Source organism: Eulemur rufifrons, chromosome 15 (genome assembly GCF_041146395.1).
Source record: "Eulemur rufifrons isolate Redbay chromosome 15, OSU_ERuf_1, whole genome shotgun sequence".
Lineage (NCBI taxonomy): Eukaryota > Metazoa > Chordata > Mammalia > Primates > Lemuridae > Eulemur > Eulemur rufifrons.
The window spans coordinates 62,184,769-62,209,184 of record NC_090997.1 but is presented as its reverse complement, the minus strand read 5'-3'; the positions used below and the strand labels follow the sequence as shown (position 1 = coordinate 62,209,184).

The 24,416-nt window shown below is 44.0% G+C and overlaps 1 protein-coding gene across 3 annotated transcripts in view; it reads right to left on the bottom strand.

Moving 5' to 3' along the window:
* FOXO3 (forkhead box O3) overlaps positions 1–24,019 on the bottom strand; it is a 115,124-nt gene extending 91,105 nt beyond the window's left edge. For 2 of the 3 annotated variants that reach the window (XM_069488391.1, XM_069488388.1), the window contains exon 1: positions 23,271–23,957. In XM_069488391.1, coding sequence (XP_069344492.1) covers positions 23,271–23,888 — 618 coding nt within the window. In that variant the 5' untranslated portion in view covers positions 23,889–23,957. Of the gene's footprint in view, positions 1–23,270 lie in introns of all 3 variants that reach the window. The other variant, XM_069488390.1, reaches the window with a different exon arrangement.
* Positions 24,020–24,416: the final 397 nt, after the last annotated feature.

Genomic DNA, 24,416 nt, shown 5'->3' with positions numbered 1-24,416 from the left:
TGACCTTGAGCGATCCACCCGCCTCGGCCTCCCAGAGTGCTAGGATTACAGGCGTGAGCCACCGCGCCCGGCCAAATTTTTTAAATATATTAAAAAATAGTTCAAAATAATTTTACTTAAAAACAACTCACATTATCTCTCTCTACCCTTGTAGAACTTATAAACTGGAAGATGATAAAACACATTCTTAAATGAGGTCACAAGCAATGCAACTGGTTAGCAGATCATCACAGAACTTAGAGCTTTTAACTCAGCTAAAGTTGCCTTTAAAATTAACTTCATTTTTAGATGGACGTTTACACTTAAGAGGCAGGTCTCTTTGGCCTTACTGCAAACAGGGGTATTAGGAAGGATGGCTACACAGAGGAAAAGCTGGGGGGCATGGGGAGCCCTTCTCCAGCATGTGTCCCAGTTAATGTTACTCGTTTGGAAACACTGGTCTGAGTCATCTCAAAGTGAAGGAATCCTTAAGTTTTCTATAAAAATATTTATGTGTGTTCAATGACTAACATAACACAGGTAGGCAAAAGGAAAGTTCCATGTTCCAGAACGAAATGTACCATCAGGGAAGTCAACCAAGTCCAGATAACCTCAGAGAAAAATTAAACATTTCATCAAGAGTTTCTGATGACAATGCAAAAGCAGGAGAGTACATTGTACTTGAAACAATGCCTTGTCTGTTTGCAGGAACACAGACTGGTCTAAAACGGAGGGGAGAAAAACCAAGGCCAATACCGAGCCACAGCTCTCACTTCAAAAGCAAGCAGTGGAATCGGGTGTGTGTGGGTATACACACATTTCTGTATAAATATGCATAGTATATGTATCATGGATGGACACACAAAGCTTCCAGTGGCTGCCTGACACCCCCACTCCCATCGATCTCCGTATCTGATGCTCCCTTGAGAACAACCTGACTCCCTTGAACAGTTTGGGACCAATTTTGCCCCAGAGAGAAGCAATCTCAGAGTCCCTTCATCTGTCACCTAGAGGCTTATCCCAGCCCTGAGCTCTTGTTCTAAGCGATAGAGGCCTCAGGTGGGGGCAGGGAAACCAAAAAGTGGAGTGGGCAGGCTGAGTCTGTATTCACTCTGCCACTCAGAAGCTGTGTGAGCTTGGTCAACTCGGTTCACCAAATACCTACTGAGCCAATCATGGGCCAGACCCAGCTCTGAGCCTCAGTTTCTTCAGCAAGTAAAAAGGAATCATATTTACCTTCATGTTTATTGTGAGGATGGTGCTCAATACATGTTAATGCAACTTCCTCATTGACTCCTTAGCAATGCGACGTGATCTGATGAGTCGTGCAGGCCCTGGTATTCCCCTCTGCCCCGGACCCATCTGCCGAGTCCCTGCTGCTACTTCTTGCTATAGATAATTTCTTACACCAGGTTTTTGCCTTCTGCCCACTTCTTCCGATTCCTCAATTTTCCCACCTGTCTGAGCTCCTCCCATGGGCTCCAAGAACCCCTCCAAAGAACCTGATTCCATTCTGCTTCATCTGTAAGTCCTGGTCACTCCCTAAGTCCAGAGCCATGCAAAACCAGCCAAAGTCCTGGTATGTCAAAAAAGGATTTATAAGGCTAGATGGATGGACATAAACACATCACTGAGGAAAGAACACTGAAACAAATGGACTGGCTCATTATTTTAGAGACCTAAATTTCAAACACAAGGACACTGCCTATGAGATTAGTGTTCACTTTATGATGTCCCAAGAAAAAAAATTTTAAGTAACAGAAAAGGCCATGTTGCTTCTGTGAAACTGATGTTTTTATTTAAAGGCAGTTATAAGTTTGGAAGCTAATCTTATGTCCCCCTGTTGTTTCCACTGCAATGAAACTCAAGAGTCAAATTTGTCACATAATTCTAGCACCTGTCAAGTACTATATCCTCCCTGACCCTTACGCTTCCTCCCTTAATACTACATATACTTTTTTTGTTTTGTGTGGGTTTTTTCTTTTTTTTTTTTGAGACAGAGTCTTGCTTTGTTGCCTGGGCTAGAGTGAGTACCGTGGCGTCAGCCTAGCTCACAGCAACCTCAAACTCCTGGGCTTAAGCGATCCTACCGCCTCAGCCTCCCGAGTAGCTGGGACTACAGGCACGCGCCACCATGCCCGGCTAATTTTTTTCTATATATATTTTAGTTGGCCAGATAATTTCTTTCTATTTTTTAGTAGAGACGGGGTCTCGCTCTTGCTCAGGCTGGGTCTCGAACTCCTGACCTCGAGCGATCCACCCGCCTCGGCCTCCCAGAGTGTTAGGATTACTGGCGTGAGCCACCGTGCCCAGCCTACATATACTTTTGTAAGTTGCTCTTGCCCAAGAGGGGCACAAACAAACCTAAGTTTGAAATTAACATCTTTAGGGAAAGGCAGTCATTGCTTTTTTTGTAGGCCTGAGTCTATCCAGAAATGGCAGGTCCCTGTCAGTTTTAGAGGCAATGATAAAGCAAGAAGCCTGCTGAGAAAGTGGGATGGGCATGGGGTGGGAGCAGAACTCAGGCATGTGCTGCTCCTCATCTCTCTCCCATGTTCCCTACAAGGATGCTTAAGGGCAGCAGCCAGAATGACAGACACAGATGCCCGGGGCAGCGCACCCCACCACCCTGTGGAAAACTCTAAGCACCCAGCTGATTTTGGACAATACTGAATCCAGTGTGTTTAAAGTGGTTTAGAGTTTCATTTGGCTAAAACCTAGGAGGCTCCAGAATGACAGAATAACAATAGTGATAGCTTTTCCTAAGGTGCCCTGAATAGCCTCTGAAGCACTCTAATGAGGGGTAAAAACCATCTCTAAATTGGAGGAAGGCATGGGGCACACCTTGCAGAGACTCCCAACTGTCTTGCGAAAGATCATAGCCTCATTTGGCTGACGTGCTGAGGGGGTGGCAGAGGGCCCTCCTGGGGAGTGAAGAGCCAGGGCCTCACCACCGCCTGGGCTCCAAACTCAACAGGGTGCAGCTGGTGCCCAGGTGAAGTGGCTATGAGCCCTGACCAGCTTTGAGATCTTTGAGGCTCGGACCGAAGTGCCTTCAGCAGAATCTAAAATCCAGGTGGGAGAAAGTTCTGTTCCCCAGGAGCTGGGAAAATAAGACGGCAAAGATTCTTCCCGGCTTGGAGATTTTGGAGACAGCGATGCTTGGTAACAAAGCAAGAGCCAAAACCAGGGATTGGAAATTGAACTTCTCATTTCAAAGGGGGCCAGCTTTACCACCCTGTACAGGCTACCATGTTTCCATTTCATCCTATGAAACAGAGTAAGATTCCTGACTTTTTCTTCCCATTAGAGTGCTTCTGAGGCTATTCAGAACTCCTTAGGAAAAGCTATCATTACTGTTATTCTATTAAGTCCACACCTCCTAGGTTTTAGCCAAATGAAAATCTAAACCATTTGAAATACACATTGGACTCAGTATCATCCAAAATTGGCTCTGTATCCTCATAAATGCAAGTTTCCAGATGGCAAGATTCTAGGTGAAATCATCAAAATACTACATAAGTGCCACATATTATTATGTGCCTTCCACTCATTAATTCACCCAACACTCTGCATGTGAGGGATGAGCCAAGTCATCTCCTTTACAAAAAGCAGACTCAGTATTCTTTCATGGTTACACAAACAAATAGCAAAGCCAAAGCTAAAGGAGGGACAACTCCCACCTCCCTGTACCCTGCAATCTATCAAGCAAAGTCTGTGTTTTATCACTTTTCTTCAAGGGTTGCAAAAGTTCTGCAAGGGATTCTTTGATTACTGTAATACTTTTTAGCAACAAAAGAAAATGAACTCCAACAACACACTGAATTGTCAGTAATTTCATTATCAGAGGTGAAAATAATGAATGAAGGCAGAAATACATGCCAGGATGCACAGCTCAGCAAGACTTCCCTTCCTTCCAGACAAGGTGGATTAGTGCAGTCTCCCAAGAAATACTGCAACTTTCTGTTTGCATAACCCTATCACTCACTATAATGCAGACCCATCAGAAGCAATTCTATGTCCATCTTTATTCCATGCATTACCACGCCAGCTGAATGAAGCAAACAGATGAATAACCATGGCGTGGCCCAGGGAGCATGTCCCCAAATGATCAAGTCATGTGAGCCCTGGACATGTACACTTTCCCCTGACTTTAGGCCTGGACGTAGCCCAGGCTATAGAAGCCAGCACCACTTCTACCAACCCACTGCTGAGGAACTTCCAACCCTCTGTGTAACCAATAAAACTCTGTTCACAGGAAATATATTCAAACAATATGCTGTACTTTTATTCAACTTTAAAACACACATAGATTAATTCACCACAGCACTGAAATCCTATTTGCCACAAACCTTTCAATGATCAATGTTGAGAATGAAATCTCCTGGTAACATTGAAAGTGACTAGAAGTGGCACTTTTGCTCTCAGTGCCAAAGCCAAAGAAATTCCTCATTCCAAAGACTGCCAGACTTCTCCAGTGCCTAAAGAGCTTAGCGTTATCAATCGGACTTTAATAGTTATAAAAAGCTGCTTTGGGGGCTTAATTCCCAATAAAAGACATCCAACTCTACCAAACAGTATTTAATACAAGGGCCGCCCAGCATTAAATCTGGTGAACTGCAGATTTCTCATGTAGCAAACTGCTACCAATTAAACCCATTGATCCAGCTTACTGTGCCCACTCCTCTGGCACAGAGTAATTCTTGGAAACGTTACATGTGGTGTAATTCTTTCCCGAAGTCACAACCCTCGAAGTTACAACCTCTTAGAAAACTCAGGCCACATCACTATGCAGTATCGGGCTGCCATCAGGCCGTCATTCTTCAAGGCCTAGAGGTTTATAAGGTAGCATTATGGCCACTGGAAGAAGCCTCCCATAGGGTACATTTCCACAGAATGCCTCCACACTGGCTACAGTGAAATAAAAGGCCTTGTTCCTTCCCTAGATAATAAGGTAATGGTGTGCTCGCTTCGGCTGCGCGAATACTAAAATTGGAACAAGGTAATGGTGCCTGAAATAAGGAATGTGCCCAGGCAGGTGCAGGCACTTTACAGACACTCTTCAGACAGTCAGCAGATCTTCCTCAGCAAAAATGGTGATGACCAGAGAGCCAGTTCATAACTGAGTGACCTCACTGAGTGGTTTCAGGCAAGCTCCTTTACATCTCTGATCCTTAATTTCCTTGTTCAGAAAATAAAGGGTCATTAGATGACATCCAAAGCATTAAGTTTTGGAACTCCAGGGTTCCACCAATTTAACATTAATTTGCTTCTTGGATTAGACCATCCCCTAGAAAATCCCTCAGGAAACAGCCCAGGTGAGATGAACAGGGGGATGTCAGGGACACAAAGCAGGGCTGCGGAGAAGGGGTGTAGATACCGACAGCACTGGCCAGCAGATGGAGGGCAGTCACACCGAACAAGGGCTTGAATGACAGACCAAGGGCATGGACTGGCACTATTTTTTCTGGGTCAGGCTCGGCTTTCCTATCTTTATACATAGTTATATACACAAAACAAGACAAAATACTAAAAGTCTGCCCTAAAAATTCTCTCCTTAAAAAAGAAGTAACACCATTGCTTAACATCATCTGAAGGAGTTACTCACCATTTTCATGACAAAAACCTAACTGAAAAGGATTAAAGGTAAATAGAATAAATGTATTATCTGACAAATAGCTCATTTATTTTCTTTTAGGTCTTTTAGGACATCCCTGTTTACATGCAGAAGAATATAAAATTTTTATTCTAAAAAGTCCAGCCTGCCGGGGCCAGAGACGGCTTACACCTGTAATCCTAGCACTTTAGGAGGATTGCTTGAGGCCAAGAGTTCAAGACCAGCCTGGGCATAGTGAGACACCATCTCTACAAAAAAAAAAAAAAACCTACAAGAATTAGCCAGGTGTGGTGGTGTGCACAAGTAGTCCCAGCTACTTGGGAGGCTGAGGCAAGAGGGTCTCTTGAGCGCAGGAGTTTGAGGTTACAGTGAGCTGGGATGATGCCACTGCACTCTAGCCTGGGCAACAAGCAAGACCCTCTCTCCAGAAAAGGAAAAAAAAAATTGCAGCCACTTTTTAAAAAGTTATTGGTCTGTGACTGAGAAAAGTGATGCTTCTGAGCTCTTAACAACCAGATATAAAGATTTCCAGGTGATGGCTCCTGCTAGAACACAGGCCTGGGAACCTTGAACTTCTTAGCCCATGCTTCACCTTTACTTCCACTCAGTCACAGGCCCGCTGAGCCTGCGTCCCACATCTGGTAAACAAGATGATCCCTAGATTTAATCTCAAAGTGGCTGGTAGGCACCTGCTTAAGTGGCTAGGAAATAAATGCCCAATGCCAACCCAAGAAAGAGAGCTGATTTCTCCTTTTTCCCGTAAGGGTTAGGAGCACAGGAGAAGTATCTTGTCCCTATGTGATAGTTAAAACTGTTTATGTAATATTCCAAAAATAGCCTCCATTGTTTTTAGGGCTTTTTCTTGGAGAGTGTACAGTCTATTATTTTAAAATATTGAGAAAGCTTTATCTTTACCATTTATCTCAGAAAAAAATGGAGACACTTTTTATTTTTCATGGAGATGAGAAATACCAGAAAACCAAGTGTTTTTTTAATATGGTCTTGGCAGCAAGCCACAGATCATTTTTTATGAAAGGATGATAATGGGGAAAAGATGGCCCAGACAGTTTCCTATGTCTTTCCTCTCATTCTTTCACCCATCAAAAACCAAAGACTTTAGGAGATTTAGTCAGATAGAATGCCTCTCCCACCTTGACACAGAAGAAATGACTCATAATTCTGAACTCCTTGGAAGGCACTACCGAAACACAGTACATTATTTATTTATTTTTTTTTTTACTATTCCAGAATGACAAAATAACTTTGCTTTCCTCTTTCCTTCCAGTATAGGAAGAACTTCAATGGTTCACTGGCCTCCCCAAGGTGTCTCAATGGTTCCAAGACTTGAGACTGAAAGCAAATTCAGTTTGTACTTTAAATTACAAAGGGTGCTCATTAATGATACCGCTTAGCCAGGAGTACATATATATGTTGCTTCACGACATTCTTTAAAGAAATTACATAATGGCTTAACTTTCCTAAACCCAGCCATCACTGCTAATATTTTATCGCAGTCATACAACTACAACACTCTAGCCTCTGTGCCAAGGTATTTTTACTGGGCCACCTCCCAGGCTCCTCAGCCCCCATTTGCCAATTCAGTCATCTACCCCGGTCCTCTTCCTCCTGCTTCCACTGTTCAACATTTGCTTGCTGCTATCACCTTCTTAAACCACCATGCACAACGTCCTGGGCCTGAAAGTGTGAAGCAGATCCAAAGAAAAGAATGAACACTGTCTATACCTGGATGACCCATCAGCTTCCAAGCACAATGGGGCTGCTCACCAAGGGATGATATACAATTAGGCTGTTTCCACTTCCACAGGAGAGAGGGAGAGGGAGGAGGAGAGAAAGCAAGCAGTGATCACAGGAAAGTTTAGATGCAGTTTAGAGTAAAAGTATCTTTGTGTCTCATTTCTGAAACTGCAAAAGACAACCTAGGTCATCCTTCTTGGAATATCACATCTGCTCTGGATGTGATATCAAACTGCCTGGAGAAAACAGGCAGTTTAAAGAGTCCCATCACTAAGAATAATCACACTTCACAAGAGTACAAGTCTGAAAAGGCTTTTGTGTTCAATGTGAATGCTTGTCTACAACCCAACACTCAAGTCTGTTCTTTCTATAGGTTCTGAAACAATGACGAGCCAGCTAGAATGCACCTGTCTCAATTCTAACAGAAAGATCATGCAAACTCCCCTCCTTTCTCTTCTTTTAAACCAAAATGGGAAATATGATGGAAAAGAACAGCCCAGCGAGGTCTCAGGCAGTATTATAAAATCAAAATCCTTAAAAGCTTGGGTAAATTGACTTTGGAGTTTGTTTAGTCAAAGTGGAGATGTATTGATAGAGGTATCCCACCTCTATCACTTACCAACTGTGTGGCCTCAGCCAAGTCACTTAACCATTCTGCACCTGAGTTTTCTTATGTGTGAAGAGGAAGAGCTAATATGCAGAGAGCTCTCAACAGTGTATGGTACACTGCTAATAAATGCTCAATTAACAGTAGCTTTTAGTGACAGCCATGAAAATGATGGACAAACCTAAAGCTATGACTGCACACATCATATCCATTCACACCAACACAGATGGAGCATTTTTTGCACCTTTTTGGCGGTGGGGCATGAGACTAAAAGCTTTCCAACATCGACTGTGCAATTCAGCAGCATGCGGAAGTCAGGACACAGGGAAAGGCCTCCTCTATAGCTTCCTAGAGGAAGTTTTCAGAGGCGTCAAGCAGATGATGTCCCTCATCACCATCTTCAAATCTGGGCCATAGGAGCCAAGGACTCAGTCCCTCAGGCTGGGAGCCAAACCTTCTAGACTGCTGCCAGGCAGGCTTTTTCTCATGAGCCTGATTGTTTTCTAAGACATTTTACTTCTCTATAAATGTATCCTCAGTGCCAAATCCTTTCAAGATACACCCCTCTCCTTACCCCCAAAACATGCAAGCAGAGGCCCATGGTTTTGAAAAACTTGAGAAGTGCCACTGACATGTTTACATATTTCTTCTGTGAGCAGTGGCAGCTCTGGAAAGTGTCCCATTCTCTCAAGCACTTCAAGTTCCTACCAGCTGTATCTCACTGCCTTCTGATCTTTCAAAGTCCCCAGTACTCTCCCAGAGTCCCATTTTGAATGCTGCCTACAGTGTTGATGGCACAATATTTAGGACTTTCCTCTAAACTGGGGCCTCAGACATAGGGTGCCCAGTGCAGCTTTCCCTTCTGTGTGGACCTTCTGATGTTCCGACACCTAAACTTGCCTTCTTGACCATTCCCAAGAATCTTGGTGAATCTGAGCAGAGTGACTTGCCTGCCCTACCCACTCTCCTGAGAAGAAAGCACAGACTGCTGCCCTTTGGCAGCTCAGCACTCTCAAGCCATAGCCTCTCGGATACGGCTTCATGTAGGAAAAGGTATGTTACTAACAACAGAACAGTCTGCAATCCAAACTTATCCTGGTGGTTTTTTTTTTTTAATGTGTCAGATATAAGAGTGTTTATGAATCTCGGGCAACATTCTGAAGCAGCTGCTAAGAGGTCCTGAAATGAACTTCCAGTGCTGGCCAACCTGTTCTTTGCACTATTTATACTCCTGAAGCCAGCGGCTATGTGTGACATGGCTGATCCAGAGGCACTGCTTATCAGACAACAGAATCCAACAATACTGACAAGCAGCAACACTTGTTCACCTGTGGCGGGAGAGGCCTTTTAGGATCCTGAGCCAGGATGGCTGTCAGCTGCTCGCCACTGCCGCGCCCAGGACTCCACCACCAGAGCTGCATCACTCTCCACTTCATCACACCAACCCTCTCACAGTGATTACACCCAGCACATTTTTATCTTATCTGTCCCCCACAGGTCCCCTGTCCGTCTTGGGATGACTCAGTGTGACTACTCCCCTGTCTGATGTTGGTCTTAAAACCAGCAACATTCCCAAAGGACCAAAACAAACACGTAAGGGAGAAAGATCAGAAAACAACCAGAATCCAACCTAAACACAAGCCCTCTGAATACGATATACACACTAGAATGAACTGTCATCCTGGAAGGCTGGCACCCTTGTCTTGCACAGAAAGCTACACAGCAACTGGGATCTGTGGGAAGTCTAGAACACTCGAGGGGCTAGGGCTCTGTTATATTCCAACAGATACCACCATAAGATTTTTGTTCATTTTTTTCCCCTTCCTGTCAGGATTCTGAAATAAAGATGGCATGAGATGCTTGATTTTTGACTCCTAATCTGTCACCAGAAAAATTCCACAGACTAAGCAAATGACTTAAAAAGAGTGGTTCTAAAATCTCAGCTGTAGCAGAACTACCTACAGGGCTTGTTAAACCACAGACTGCTAAGTCCAGAGTTTCTGATTGAGTATGTCTGGGGTACACCTGAGAATCTACATTCCCAAAAAAGTTCCTATGTGATGTGGATGCTGCTGGTGTAGGAACCACACTTTGAGAACCACTAGCTTAAACCATCAGAATACGGTGAAACCTAGTATCTCAGATTAGATTGTACAAAAGAGGGATGGTAAGTTTATGTCTGTGTTTTCAAGTCTTATGCAATGACTTGAAACAATACCATCTCTTCTTACAAATTCCTGAAAACTTCAAAATAAGTTTACTAGAGTCCAGTAGAGTCTAGGAAAACAAGTGGGAGTTGGAAACTTTAAAGAAGCCACATGCATTTATAACACAAGAAAGGAGAGGAGGAGATTCCAGTTAAACATAGTTTGTTAAGTAAAAATGATGCCCTTGACTTAGAAGCCAACCGCACTCTTCAATCCCAACCTGACCAGGCTCCTTTTCATATTGAGCTTCGTATGGAGGAGGGTTGAAATGGGTCCAAAAGTCAATACTAAAATAGCTGATAACTTCCACAGCCAGATCTAATTTCTCTAAGACAATGGTTCTCAACCCTATCTATACATTATAGCCACCTGGAGGCTTAGCAATAGAGATGCCCAGGCCCCACACCTAGAAATTCTGACCTGATTATGTTAGGATGGGACCTAGACACTGGTGGGGTTTTTTTGTTTTGTTTTGTTTTCTTTTTTCTTTTTTTCAGTTCCCCAGGTGATAGTAAAATGCAGCCAGGGTTGAAAAAGCCACTGATGTACGAGAAATAACAATGAACTTGAGGCAAAGAGCTTTAACTTTTCACAAATCACCTAAACGTTAAAGTTTGAAGTCATGTGCCAGAAAAACAATAAAATTTCTCCCTCAGCAATTGTTTTAAAAGGGGAGGGAAGAGATTTTAAAAGTAACTCTCAGAGCAGTTGGTAGTTGAAATTACCCTCCCAGTAATCACGCTGACAAATGGGTTTTTGAAGTTGTAAAATCATGTGATGCAGACGATATTTTCTTCTCTTCCTTCTTGACCAGCACATATGCATGAGACAACAAGCTGAAAAAAGACTTTTGGAAAGCTTTATGATCCGGTTTAAGGCAGAATGAACATAAAACAAACCAGTGAGAAGAATGCAGTATTGGTGGTCATTGGAAAGAGCAGGGACTCTCAGGGCAGGCAATGAAGATGTCAGGTGAAAATTATCTCTGCTCATATGGATAGGGCAAACACCGGGAGCCCAGAGATAAAAGTCCACATGTATTTCCACTGCATTAAAAGTGAAAATGGCTTCACCATTTTTTTTGTTGTTGTTTAGAAAACTTAGATGTAGATAAAATTACATCTTAAAAATGTGAATTAGGCCAGGCGTGGAGGCTCACACCTGTAATCCCAGCAATTTGGGAGGCCGAGGTGGGAGGATTCCTTGAAGCCAGGAGTTCAAGACCAGCCTGGGCAGCATAACGAAAACCCGTCTATATAAAAAAATTTTTTTAATTAGCTAGGTGTGGTGGCACACCCCTGTAGTCCTAGCTACTCAGGAGGCTGAGGTAGGACAATCATTTTAGAGCCAATTTAGAAGACACAGTTTTCACTAGCAGCACAAGTTACCTTTCCTAATTTAACGCATGATACCTCACTCATTCAGTACTGGCTGCCCATGAATTAACTCAAAGCATTTCCTGATTTATGGGATTATCAAGATAAACCTCTCCCCTCTTCCCAAAGAACACTACTAAATGATGCCTACAGTCAAGTGCTGAATTTCACCTTAGCAACGGACATGAAAGCTAAGTGTGATAAAGCCTAAAATATGGCCCAAATCACCTAGCCTTCCTGTCTGAAATAAGGATCTTTCTTGGAAAGGGAGGAGACTAACTAGGACAGACTTAGAGAATTCAGTTCAGCAAAGGACATGTGCCTATTCAAACAGGAGGCTGTAAACTTATCTTTATTGGACAGGCTTGGAGATAGAAGTCCTGATCTAGGCCACTAATTTCAAGAAACAGTACACTATCTCACCTAGGAAGTTACCTACCAGGATCTTAAAAGCCCAAGTGTTCTAAAGCAAGCAAACTCACACTGCTATCGCCTTGAAGATAACTTTAAAATAATCAGGCCCACGACATATACGTAAGTCAATTCCAGGCTTCTCAGGGTTACATAAATGATGAACCTGATCTGACAGTATTCTTTTAAAGAACTTTAGAACACTTGGGCTCAGAGTTTTAATTTTTACTTAAAAAAATTCTCTTGCTTAAAATTTTACTAGTCTGTGGGCCACTATTTGCATGACAGGTATATTCATACATGGCAAATTAATGCTGTTAATGGGACTGTACTAAAAAGTAACTAGTAAATAAAGATATGTGCCTTCTCATCCTACCAACTGAACATTTCACTGCAAAAAAACTACCCAGTTCAGACTTAGATATAGAAGTATGAAGGGTGAGACTAACAAGTCCTTGATTTGGAAATGAATGTTGCTGGGAAGCCCCCAAACAGCCATGTCTAAGGTAACAACTCTGGAAGAGCTACTGCCACCATGAGTTTTAAGTTAGGTAGAATTTTTTTTCTAGGGATTTACCAATAGGAAAAGTTCAAATGGAGAGACCTAGGGAAAGTGTTTTACTTTATAAAACCATTACAGTATTAGAAGAAAATTAAACTACATCAAGTTATTTTTTAAATATTAAGTAAATAAAATTTTTTTTAAAAGGGAGGCGGGTGAGCAGGAGGCTTTAAACATCACTCAGTCCAAGCTTAATATGAAATATGGGACCAAAGCAATTATGCAGATAATTTATGATGAAAGAAATATCATTTTTAAAATCAATTATTAGGACACTTCAGGAAAAAAGCAGTTTGGAGATCTGAATTACCTGAATTAATGACTTAACTACCCACTTGATCTTTTTAATGTAGTACCAGTTTTCAAGGAGACGTCTAACAAGCTAAATTGTACGTAATTCTATGCCCTCCTTAAACTTCAGGTTTACACCTAGAGGTGCCCTTTTCCAAGTGCACCAGGGGCACTGCCAATTCCACCGCAAGTGCCTCCAGCTGCGCCCCCTCCCCCGCACGCTGGCCATAGCCAGTTATCAGGCAGAACCAACCGTTCTGCCGGCTCACAGTTATCACAGGGTTTCAGTCTATCCTCTGGACGTTATCCAGACACTACTTACCTATCTTTACTGTGAAACTGAGAGTTCTGAATTTTTTTCCAACACATACAGAACAACATGGGATAATTAACATCCTGCTAGCCACATTTTATCTTAGGACACATAGGTACTGCATTCCTGTGGCAAATTAAAACCACCACTTTGCATCTGACCCTCAGTAAACCATGGTTACACACAGCAGTGACCAAACACAAGTGAGGATCCCCAAACCAACAGGTTTCTGACAGAATACTCAAGCCACTCCTCCTCCCCCACTAAAGGCCCAGGTACTCACTGATTCTTTTTTTTTTTGAGACAGAGTCTCACTTTGTTGCCCAGGCTAGAGTGAATGCCGTGGCGTCTGCCTAGCTCACAGCAACCTCAAACTCCTGAGCTCAAGGGATCCTCCTGTCTCAGTATTCTTAAAAGTTATTAGTTCACGCAAAAATCAAGGGAAGGAGCCTAAATCCTAGGTCACAGCATACTTTCCACCAACACACAAAGACAGGTGTTAGTAACTCTGAGTCAGCACAACTCTGAAGATAAGCACTCAAGACATACTCTGAAGGATTAATGTGAGGATTAGTGGCAATATATGTAAAGAATGTGGCATAATAGAAACTTTTAAAATGGCAGCTATTTAAGTCACTGTTGTACTTAAAGCCCACCCACACTCCAGGAGGCCGTCAAGCATAACAGAAAAGGAAAAAGCTCCGGAAGTCAGAGAGACCTGGGTTTGGATCCCAAGTAAGTTACTTTAACCTCTTTGAAACATTTCCTTGTCTTTAAAATGGAGTTTACATTTAAATGTCTACCTTATAGGATCAGTATTGGGTGTAAAAAGCCTACCTGAGTATTTGGCACATGGTAAGGGCTCGATAAATCATAGCTATTTTTGTCATTATTATTACAACTAGGCCTGGAATGTCTTGTGTAGACTCTTTTTATTGTAAAAACCAAACTATATCGCTACTATAACCCTGGCTTCCGCCCCCAAAAGTATCATTCTAAAATATGAGAATAAACAGATGCAACTCTGACTCAAATATATCTGAATATTTCAAGCCAAACACCTATTAGGTACCTAGCAAATATCTACTGCTGTTACTTCTATGAGGACAACCACTCTATAAGTGTCAACAGAACAGACGTTTTTCGGACATAGATGTAAACAGACAGGATGTGAGCCTGAAACGTCAGGTGTGTGAGACTGAAAGGCTTGAACCAAGCACAGGACAAGCTGAGGGGACTCCAGAGAGAGTGGGGACTAGCCTTGCTGCCATCATCGATGAACCCAGCATGGCTCCATGACAGGGAAGGGAGGATCCTTGGCTCCTCTCTCCCCTCAAAGACTGACTCTTCTACACCAAAGCCCTCAGCCAGACCTCACAGTCTTAGCGTAAACCTGCAAACGTCCAGCCCACAAATGACAAGCACAGCCTTATCACCAGTTTCATGAAATAGGTCAAGAAAAAGAAATTTAACCGGGGGTAGGGGTTTGGGGGAGCAGGGAAGACATACCTCATTCAAAACAGGAGAGGGGGACAAATTCTAGCAGTTCTAACTGCGAAATCAAGGAGAATTCATGCCTCCCATGTGTCCCTCACAGTAGGATTTAGAAAAAGAAGAAATTTAGATGACCAGAAAGTAGCTTATGAATAATCATTAACATTTTAATTTGAATCTAAATAAAGCCCTTTTATTTGTCACCTCTCTCCACAGCCCTGCCGGGACCCTCTCTTCCATCCCTAGGCTCCTATGCCAGTTTCCCAGGGCTGCCCATAGCACACGACCACAAATTTAACGCTTCAAAACAATAGAAATCTACTCTCACAGTTCTGGAGGCTAGGAGCCCAAAATCAAGGTGTTGGCCGAGCCTGCTCCCTCTGAAGGCTCCGGGGGAGGATCTTTTCTTGCCTCTTCCCAGCCTCTGGTGGTTCCTGGTAATCCTTGGTCCTTGGCCTCTAACTGCATCACTCCAATCTTTGCCTCCATCTCCACAAGGCCTTCTCTGGGTCTCTGTGTAACCCCTCCTCTTCTCACACCCACCCTAATCCAGTATGACCTCATCTTAATCTAGCTAGTTACTTCTGGAAAGACCCTATTTCCAAATAAGGTCACCATTATGAGGTTTGAGGAGGATGTTAATTTTAAGGGGACACTATCCAACCCACTACAGCTGCCAAATCAAAATAAACCACCACCAAAACAGGTGGCAAAGTGGAGGAAGATGACAAATTATACCATGACAGAATCATAAACAAGTTCAAAGTTATAGTCTCCAGGAGATCCACAATTACTAAATTTGAACTGGAAATAATGTCATTCTTACCTTTCTGTCACCCATGGGAAACTGTGAGGCCTTGGAAAATACCAAAAGTCCCCATCAAAATAACACTAAAACATAGAACATTCCACTCATCCAGACGCTGGGCATACTCTGCACAAGTTAGGTATTAGGTGCAAATGGACATTCACATATATTATCGGGAGCCAAGCAGCAAAAAAATGAACAGCAGAGGAGGACATTTTTCACTTAACTATTTGGGTATGGGAAGTGAACCATGGGCCTTAGAAGACCAAGGTTTCCTTTAAAAAAGTAACCTTAGCTTTTTAATGTCTACCCTCCCCTCCCAAATTACCCTTTTCTAATGATAACAATAAGGCTACATGCAAACACTATATATCAGAGTTGTTCTTTTTTTAAATGAAGATTATTATTTTAGCTGTGAGGAAAAAAAATATCTGAGATCAGCTTAAAGACTTATGTACTCCCTCTGCTGGCTCTGAATTTAAAATAAATTCTCAAAGGCTTCAGGAACTAAACTATTAATTTCACTACACATCTAAAACACAAAGAAAAATATGATGTGGATTCTCCACCTCCCCCCCCCCACAAAGGTGTTCAAAGAAATTAAAGAGAAATGTCAAAACACATGTGAAAACTGTCAAACACATCTCTGTTGGGTTTATTATAGGTTCACTCCAGAAGGAAGCTAATGCATATCATTTATTTGTTTAGGGGAGCGGTCACTTCTGCTTTGGCCTTGCCTCCTACAAACACATACCACATGCCTTCCTTGCTCTGTGCTCAACTTCCCACTGCAGGACTAAGATGCATGTGGACACCCAGACATGGTGAGTCCCCAGAAGATAACCTGGCTCTTCACCGTAGGCAATGACCTGGGAGTAGCAGAATTACTAGAAGGACCACGGTCCATCAGAGTAGTCTGCTTTGCTTTGTAATGTTATTCCAGACGGTCACCGAGGCACTGCAGAGACAGTCTCAAGATTAAAACCTCAAAACAGCAGGAGTAAAAAGATAACACACAAACTCTAGATACTCGAATCATATATGTGCATTTTACCAAGAAAGAGTGACACACCACAGTATTCTATGGATGTCTGCTATTGTAAGTTCTTTTCCTTTTGGGGGAAATTGAGACACTGTGAAATGAAAGTTGTTTGGTTAAGAAATAAAATGGTTAAAGATACTGAGTCTGTTTGGCAGTGATATAAACAGAATTGGGGTATGCTGTGATAATCACTAGTGTAACCACTTATTCGGAAAACTAACCAGGAAGAGCTGCAGATTGGCCCTGAAATGGTTCGTTTCAAAGACTGCTTGCTATCTCCTCTTCCTTCATATGTAACGTCTACGTCCTAATCCATGGATATAAAACTTCAAGAATATCTGGGACTTATGCCCTAAAATGCAGAACATTATAACCAACCTAGTTTTACATAACAGCATTGCTCTTGTAAGAAGTGGGTAAACTCTAGGCCAAACAATCCCATAGTGACCTTCTAGACAGTGCACACCGATGTTGCGTACAGCGGGGTATACATACAGAGGGAAAACGATTTCATATTTCTTTTAACAAAAAGTCATCCTGAGATCAGGTTTCCCTCAGTTTCTGTGGTGAGTAGTCACTGGCACTTATGCAGTTTTCAGGGACTTCTATGCTAAGAAACAAGACACCGTAAGAAACCTCAGAGATATCAGAGCATCATTTCACATTTACACCACATCATATCAACATCAATGCTAAAAGGTCTAAGATCAATGGCACCTTCAGAGCTACAAGTATCCAAAAGATTCCACACATGACATCAGCTCACTCCTGAGTCACATCACCCTGTTTTAGTATCACAGTCCTAGAACAAGGCCGCAAGTATGAGCAACGCATATGCGTCTAGTAGACACACACTCTGCTTTCAAGGCTCTTACACTGTTCTTGAGAATATATAGGAGTCACAGGAAAGTGACAAAAGAAACAGGCAGGTGTCATGGGGTAGACAGGGTAGGGTGGGGTTAAGAGAAAAAGCTTTTCCAGCAAGGTGAGCTGAGAGCCTGATGGAGAATGCAAAAGAGAAACATAGCTATTCTAGTTCGAGCTCGCCTTTTAGAGGGGAGGAGCAACAGAGAACAAATGAAGTAAGAGCTTGCAGAACCCAAGGGGAACAGCTGTGAAACCACAATGGTTAGCAGCAGACATGACAGAACAGAGGTGCCCTGGGCTCATGAGGACACACTCTTAACCCCACGTCTGCTGGCTGTGGGACCTTGAGCCAGTCACTCACGCACTCCTGGCCTTTCCTCCACTGTAAAATTAAGGAGTTAGATGATCTTTAAGACCTCTTTTAGTTCTGAGTTTTAGACAACAAACAACATAGATGAGTCAGCTGTGTCAAGGCTCCATATACACTCCGGAGGGAGGCCAGTCCTACATCAGGCCCTGGAAGATGGAAGTGGGGATCCCACATCCATTCAGGGCCACAGGTGTGCTCTAATCTGGGTGGACCTAGGAAAACCCAAGCTTCTCCCAAACAGACCCAACCTACAGAAGCCACGTTACAGTGGCCTTGCATCTCCAGAGCAAGCTCAAAATGATCTGCAGAGTTAAAAGCCAGCTCTGAACCATGCCCAATATCCACTGTGCCATTTGCCAGCAACTTCTCTGCAGAGTTGAAGCACTGGGGAAAACAGGAGTACAGATAAGACAAAGGGAATAGGTGGCAAAGACAAGTTCACAAAGCACAGACTGCAAGTTTATTTTCTGTCTCCCCCATTAGAAAGTGAACTCCTGTGAACCGGAACCTTATCTGCCTTGTGCTACTACTATATTCCTGGGGCCTGGCAGAATGCTGTACACACAATATGCCTTTGATAAATATTTGTTGACTGAATGAAATGGGATGTGATGCAAATGGGTGAAAAGGGTTTTCTCTTTTCTATCTTTTATTTGCTCTCTGTACACCAGCTGTAACATCCACTGATACTATCCCACCTTTGCATTTATGGTCCCCAGCTCCTTCAATGACAGCAAAAAGGCAAAGTGGCTCTTCATGACCCCTCAATTTGTGATGCAGGAAAAGGAGAGAGATGAGAAGTCAAGAATAGGATCAAGTCTGTACCCTACAGGCATGATAAGTGGGTATAAAAGCAAAATAAATTCCATACTTCCTCCAGTGATGGGTAAATGGGGTACCTCACCAGATGCACAGGCCTCAAGTCTTATTTTTGCATTTTTACCCAGATCTTTGGATGGATAGTGTCTGCTAAACTTTTGCCAGACCAAGTAAATGACTTCTTAGTGGGACAAGGCCTCTTCGTTAATTTTCCAAATAAAAATACCTTGCAGGTTTTTAAGTAAGAATCACAAGCAGAGTACTAAAAAGTTTAACTACAAGATGTTCTTCTATGGTGTCATTTTCTTAAAATAGAACCCTCCTAAAATCTCCTAAAAATAAGTCGGCTATAGTTTCATTTCATTTTCTAAGAAGGAGATAAACTTAATCAAAACACACACTTAGTTTCTTTTGAGTCTCTCTGCTACATGGGGCTCACAGATCAAAGTCTAAAAGGGCCAATTTCTTCACTTCATAGGTCAGTGACACAGCTTTGAAAAAGAGGAAAAACAGTCCCCCTAGTGTACTGCTGCTGTAGAAAGAGGAAGTATATTAGCTGAGAATCACTGACGAAGACAGTATGCCAAAGGAAATTACAAAACAGCATTTTGGCAACATGGGCCAAGCAAACAGATTCTCCACACAAGACCATAACCACCCTTCTGGTAAGTTATTTCAAAAGGTGACTGAGATCAAAATTGTGAGCCAATGTACAATTAGGACTTTGTTATTTTGAAATTAAAAAAAAATTTTTTTTTAAAGTTGCACTTAACATTTTCTTAATACAGTATGTTGAAAAGGAACTGATACATTAACCTAAAGAACAGGAAGACTGAGGACATAAATAAGCATTATGTGGCAGGTCAGCCCTCATCTTTTTACCTTGGCAAGAAGCCATAACAGTACATATTCTCACATAGAAGAAGGCTCAGACTCTTAAAGAATTATCCCCTGCAGCAGCAGCAAAGTCTTAACATCGTATCCCACATTTGTGAAATTGTGGGCACCACCACAAAAACACAAGGTTGCCTATATGATCATGCTTTGACCCATGGGAAATGCAAGTGTGTGGGTGTGTATTGAGGAATTAATAGTAAATAGACCTTACTGGGTAAACCCTGGAGTCCTTAGAGATCTCCCCAAGACAAGAGGAACTGAGAAAATTCACTAGTTCATTTATGGGTGCAGTACAAGTAACCTTAATCTGAATTAAAGGAAATGCAACCTTTTCCCCTCTTCACCACATCTGATTATTCATTTCTACTTTAATGCCTGAGGTAAGGGAACCTGTGAGATAGCCATCAGCCTTCTCCCTGGCACAGTATGCATCTGACAAATGTAAGTTAACCAACGGCTTCCTCCTTTTGTTAAAATGCTATCTTTCTTCTTTCTTTTATCACTTCATAGTTCCAAAGCCCCCACACTGACAGGACAGCTATACAAACATGATACACTCATCTGGCCTCCACCAACATTCGCCTATCCTTCTGACACTGGAATAATAACCAAAATGTTTGTAATTGAGAGGCAAACATGCTTTTCAGGAAAGCAACCTCTACTTATGTAAGACCCATTACTTAGTAAATGACCTTTAAAAAAAAGATCAATTTAAACAATAAAATAGAGAGAAAGAAAATAAAGAACAAAGACCTTTAGAACTGTGGCTACTAATTACCTCTGTAATAACTAGCTGTGTGATTTGAGAAAAGTCATTAACTTCTCTAAGAATCAGGTTCTTCGCCAATAAAATAAGAGAGTTGAAGTGATAAGCAAACTTTACCCTGGTTATCCATTAGAATCATCTAAGAAGCTTAAAAAAAAAAAAAAAAATGCTAAGCCACACACCAGTCCAGTCAAATCAGATTTTCTAGGTATCTATATATTTCAAAAGCTCTCAGGTAATTCTAATACATAACCAGGGCTGAGAACCACTGGTCTAGATTCAGATCTCCAAGGCCTCTTTTCTAAATTTTTCATTTGGTATGACAGGGTGATAATTCTGGTTACAGGATCTCATAATGCAATGGCCCAAATAGCCACAAAAGTAAGGCCTAGACTGTGCATGCCGTGCCTAAAACTTGACTAGAAGAAGTTAACTTGAATTCTAGACATTTTTAGAAGTTAAAAATCCTAATGCATAACTCAGAATGCAAGTAGTGTGGTTTAAATGCACATGCATGCTTCCAAAATTACCAATCATGATAGGAATCAATTCCTAAACTTGGATGCATGGAAATGGGTCACAATTAGCTCCTGACCTCTCCCTTTTCCCTCTTCTTCCACCCCCAATAAACCACAAGCACAAAAAATGTTGGCTATTAGTCATAATGAGAATATGAAACCAGCCCCAGTTTCAAAGAGCCTTCTCCATCATCAAAGATTTGAAAGTTCCTGCATGGCTGCATCTTTTGATGAAGGTCATCTTACAAAAACTCTAAATTATATCCCTTTAGTCTTCAAGGATTAGCTACCACATGACATTCAGAAATGGAACTGGTGTAAAAAAGTTAAAGTAAAAATAATCATAAAATGTGTACCCTATCTTAAACATACTAAACCTTAATAATTTCAATTTACAGTATATCCTAAGATTTTAGTTAGAGAGAGATGAGATAGCAGGGAAGGATAAAAGAAACCATGAGACGTAAACATGGTTATGACATAAAACCACAAAGTTTATGACTAGGCCCAAAAATCTCTACTGCAAGTCCGGCAAACTACATGACAACAGAACTAGCCCAATCTCAATTCATGGCTACTTTTGGTGCTACCACTTTCTCATGTAATCTTCCAAAAAAATCAAGTGTGTTAAACTGTTACTATCTTTAACCATAAACATAATAGCAAGAAATGTTATTTGTGAAATTAAATTGCTTTTAAAATCTTAAAAATCATGAGAAAGGTGAAAACCCTTTCTTTGTTAACTTTTAACCTAGTTAACTAACAGATCCTCTGTACCAAATTCAGACATGCAGGACTAAATTTTGAGTGTGAGAAATTTGAAAAATATCTCAAATACTCAAATCCATCTTCTCAGGTCCTGCACACTCACCCCTTCCTGACACTACACTGAGATTAACCCCTGCCATCTACTTGGAAACCTTTTTTTAAAAGGTATTATATTAGTGCTGCTTTGACACAAAACCATCTAACTTTCATTCTTTCTGTAAAGAAACCTCATATCCAACTGGCATTCCTTTGTAAAGCAATAAAATTAAACCAAATGTAAGATTCATAATGTCAGCATTTGTTAAAAGATGAAACAGATTTGTGTAATAATATCAAGCACACGTTTTGCTTTTAAAGTATTTAAATAAGGCCTCTCTAATATGAGCCTTTCTAATTAAGAAAAAAATTAGGCAGTTTGCAAGATTTTTCTAAAAACAAATTATAACGTTCCCTACACTAAACTCTCTAGCTTTTTCATATACAGGCTCCTCTCCAGAGCTTCAATTGCCTAACATTAAATTGTTCTTACTTTTACACCTACTGGAACCCTGGAAGACAGAGGGCTCCCCAAATGGCAATGAGAGGGAAAAAGGAGAAAGCGACTCCCTCTTTCATTAAAAACAAAAAAACAAACACAAAAATGCAACTAAATTGCAAATACGAGCAGCTGATAAGCCATGTGTATCTCCAACTGCGTATGTCTCTCTTCTGCCTGGTACTGACACATTCTTATCTTGGGGGAAGGGGCCAGAGAGGTACCTAGGAAGGGCAAAGCAGCTGGGTATCCGCGGCCCAGCAGGGGCAAACGAGTTAATCTCTTTGGATACCCAACTGCAGGAAATCATTACATCATAGGCCTTTCCACACCTCTCTCTCTACCACGTGTCCGGTGCCCCAAGAGGCCCAAAAGGAAATGTAGTCTCTTTTCAGGTTCATTTACAGGTAGATGCCATTATGGCCTGGCCCAGCTCAGCCACCACAGCTCCCTCTCAACGACGTCGTAGGTGGAGCGCAGGCCCCAGTCCCCCACACCTGAACCCCCGCCTCAAACAGTGCCAGAGTCCAGGCATCAGAAGGAACAGCAGGTACGGCCAGTCCGTGTTGAGGAGGCCAGGCTGGCCGGTTCGAGGTCCCATAACATTTCAGAAGCTACTCGAGGGCAGGTGTACTGGAATGAAATCTCTGAGGTGCAAAGGTGTCAATACACACAAGGAAAGAGAGCCAGGAAAATGTTTTGCAACCACTGCTTTTTCGAATGGGATCAATGTTCCTGTGGGAGTTAACACCCACAAGCCGAAACTTGGACCCACAGGTTCTCATTCAGCTAGTGACAATGCATCATGCTCCTGCGACCGACTAGAAACCACACATCCAACCCCTCCTCCGGGCACTGAGTCTCAAATATTCCCCTCCACCCCTTCACTCCACCCACAGCGCCCTCATGGGACCCCCACTAGGGTGAACTCTGTTCCAAAGTTGGCCGCGGACCCACCTCCTCAGCGCCGTCCGGAGAATCCAGCAAATGCACTCCTGTCGGTCTGGCCTGCCCTCGCCAGCGTTCCTTGACCTCTCTCCTCACCTGCCTAAGCCCGAGGCTTCCGCGGGAGCCTCCTCCCCCTACCCCCCGCGGCCGTCCCCAGGTGCTCCTACTCGAGGGGTCAAAGAGAGCCCCCAAACCCTCACAGCGGAGGGTCCCCCTACCAACCCCTCTCCCCGGTGCCCGCAGGCGTGCTCCGACGAATCCAAACCGCGCTGCGCAGGAGGCCCGGCGGGTCCGGCCGCCAGCCTGGGGTGGGTACGCACCTTCCAGCCGGCAGAGCTGTTGCTGTCGCCCTTATCCTTGAAGTAGGGCACGCAGCGCACCATCCACTCGTAGATCTGGGACAAAGTGAGCCGTTTGTCCGGGGAGCTCTCGATGGCGCGGGTGATCAGGTCTGCGTAGGACAGGTTCCCCCAGGCGTTCCTCCGCGACGAGCATTTCCTTGGCTGCCCAGAGCCCCCCGCCGCCCCCGGCTGCGGCGGTGGCAGTGGCTGCTGAGGCTGCAGCGGCGTCTGAGTTCCCCCGCTCAACGCGCCTGCCGCGGGGGCTGGCCCGGACCCGGGGTCCTGCCCTCCGGGAGCCAGCAGCCGGGCCGAGTCCTCAAGGAGCAGCCCAGAGCCCAGCGTGCCGCTCCCGCCGCCGCCTATCGCCATGGCCGAGCCGGCCCGGCCACCGCCGTCCTCGTCGTCTTCATCGTCCTCCTCCTCGAGGATCATGGAGTCAGCGGCCGTCTCCCCCGAGGGCTTGGCCGGGCTCGCCTGGAGCTCCGGCCTCTGCAGGGGCCACGTACAGGAGCGCGGCCGGCTCTGGGGCTCGAACTCCGGGTCTAGCTCCACTTCGAGAGGAGAGAGAGGAGCCGGGGAGGCCGGTGCCTCTGCCATCTTCTCCGCCCTCCCGCGGCCCGGGCTCTCGCGCTCTCCTCTAGCGCCGGGGCGGGGTGCGGCGGGGGAGGGACGTGGGCGCCGCGAAGGCTCCGGCTCCCGGGCGCCGCCGCCGCCTGGGGAAGCACGAGAGGAAAGAGAAGGAGAGTTGGTTATCCCGGGCCAGAGCCCAGTCCTCTGCGAGTCCTCGCCCGCCGCCGCCGCTTCTCAGCCGCACCGCGCCCGCCTCCCAGGAACAGGCAGACCTGGAGACGTGCGTCCAGCGAACCTGGCGCAGCAGACACCGCCCCCTGGCCAGGCCGCGGGGGAGACGCGAGCGAATCGACGGGCTCGCACGGGGCAGCCCCCTCCCCCCGCCGCGGCCGCCGGAGCTGCAGGTCTCTCCTGGGCTAGGTGCTGGGCGGGGAAGAAGGGGGAGGGGCGGACCGCGCCTTTAAAGCGGGCAGCGGCCCGAGCTGGCGCAACCGAGCCACGGTCGCAGCCGGAGCCCGAACCCGAGCCCGGGCGGGCGTGCGTTTGTTTATGTTT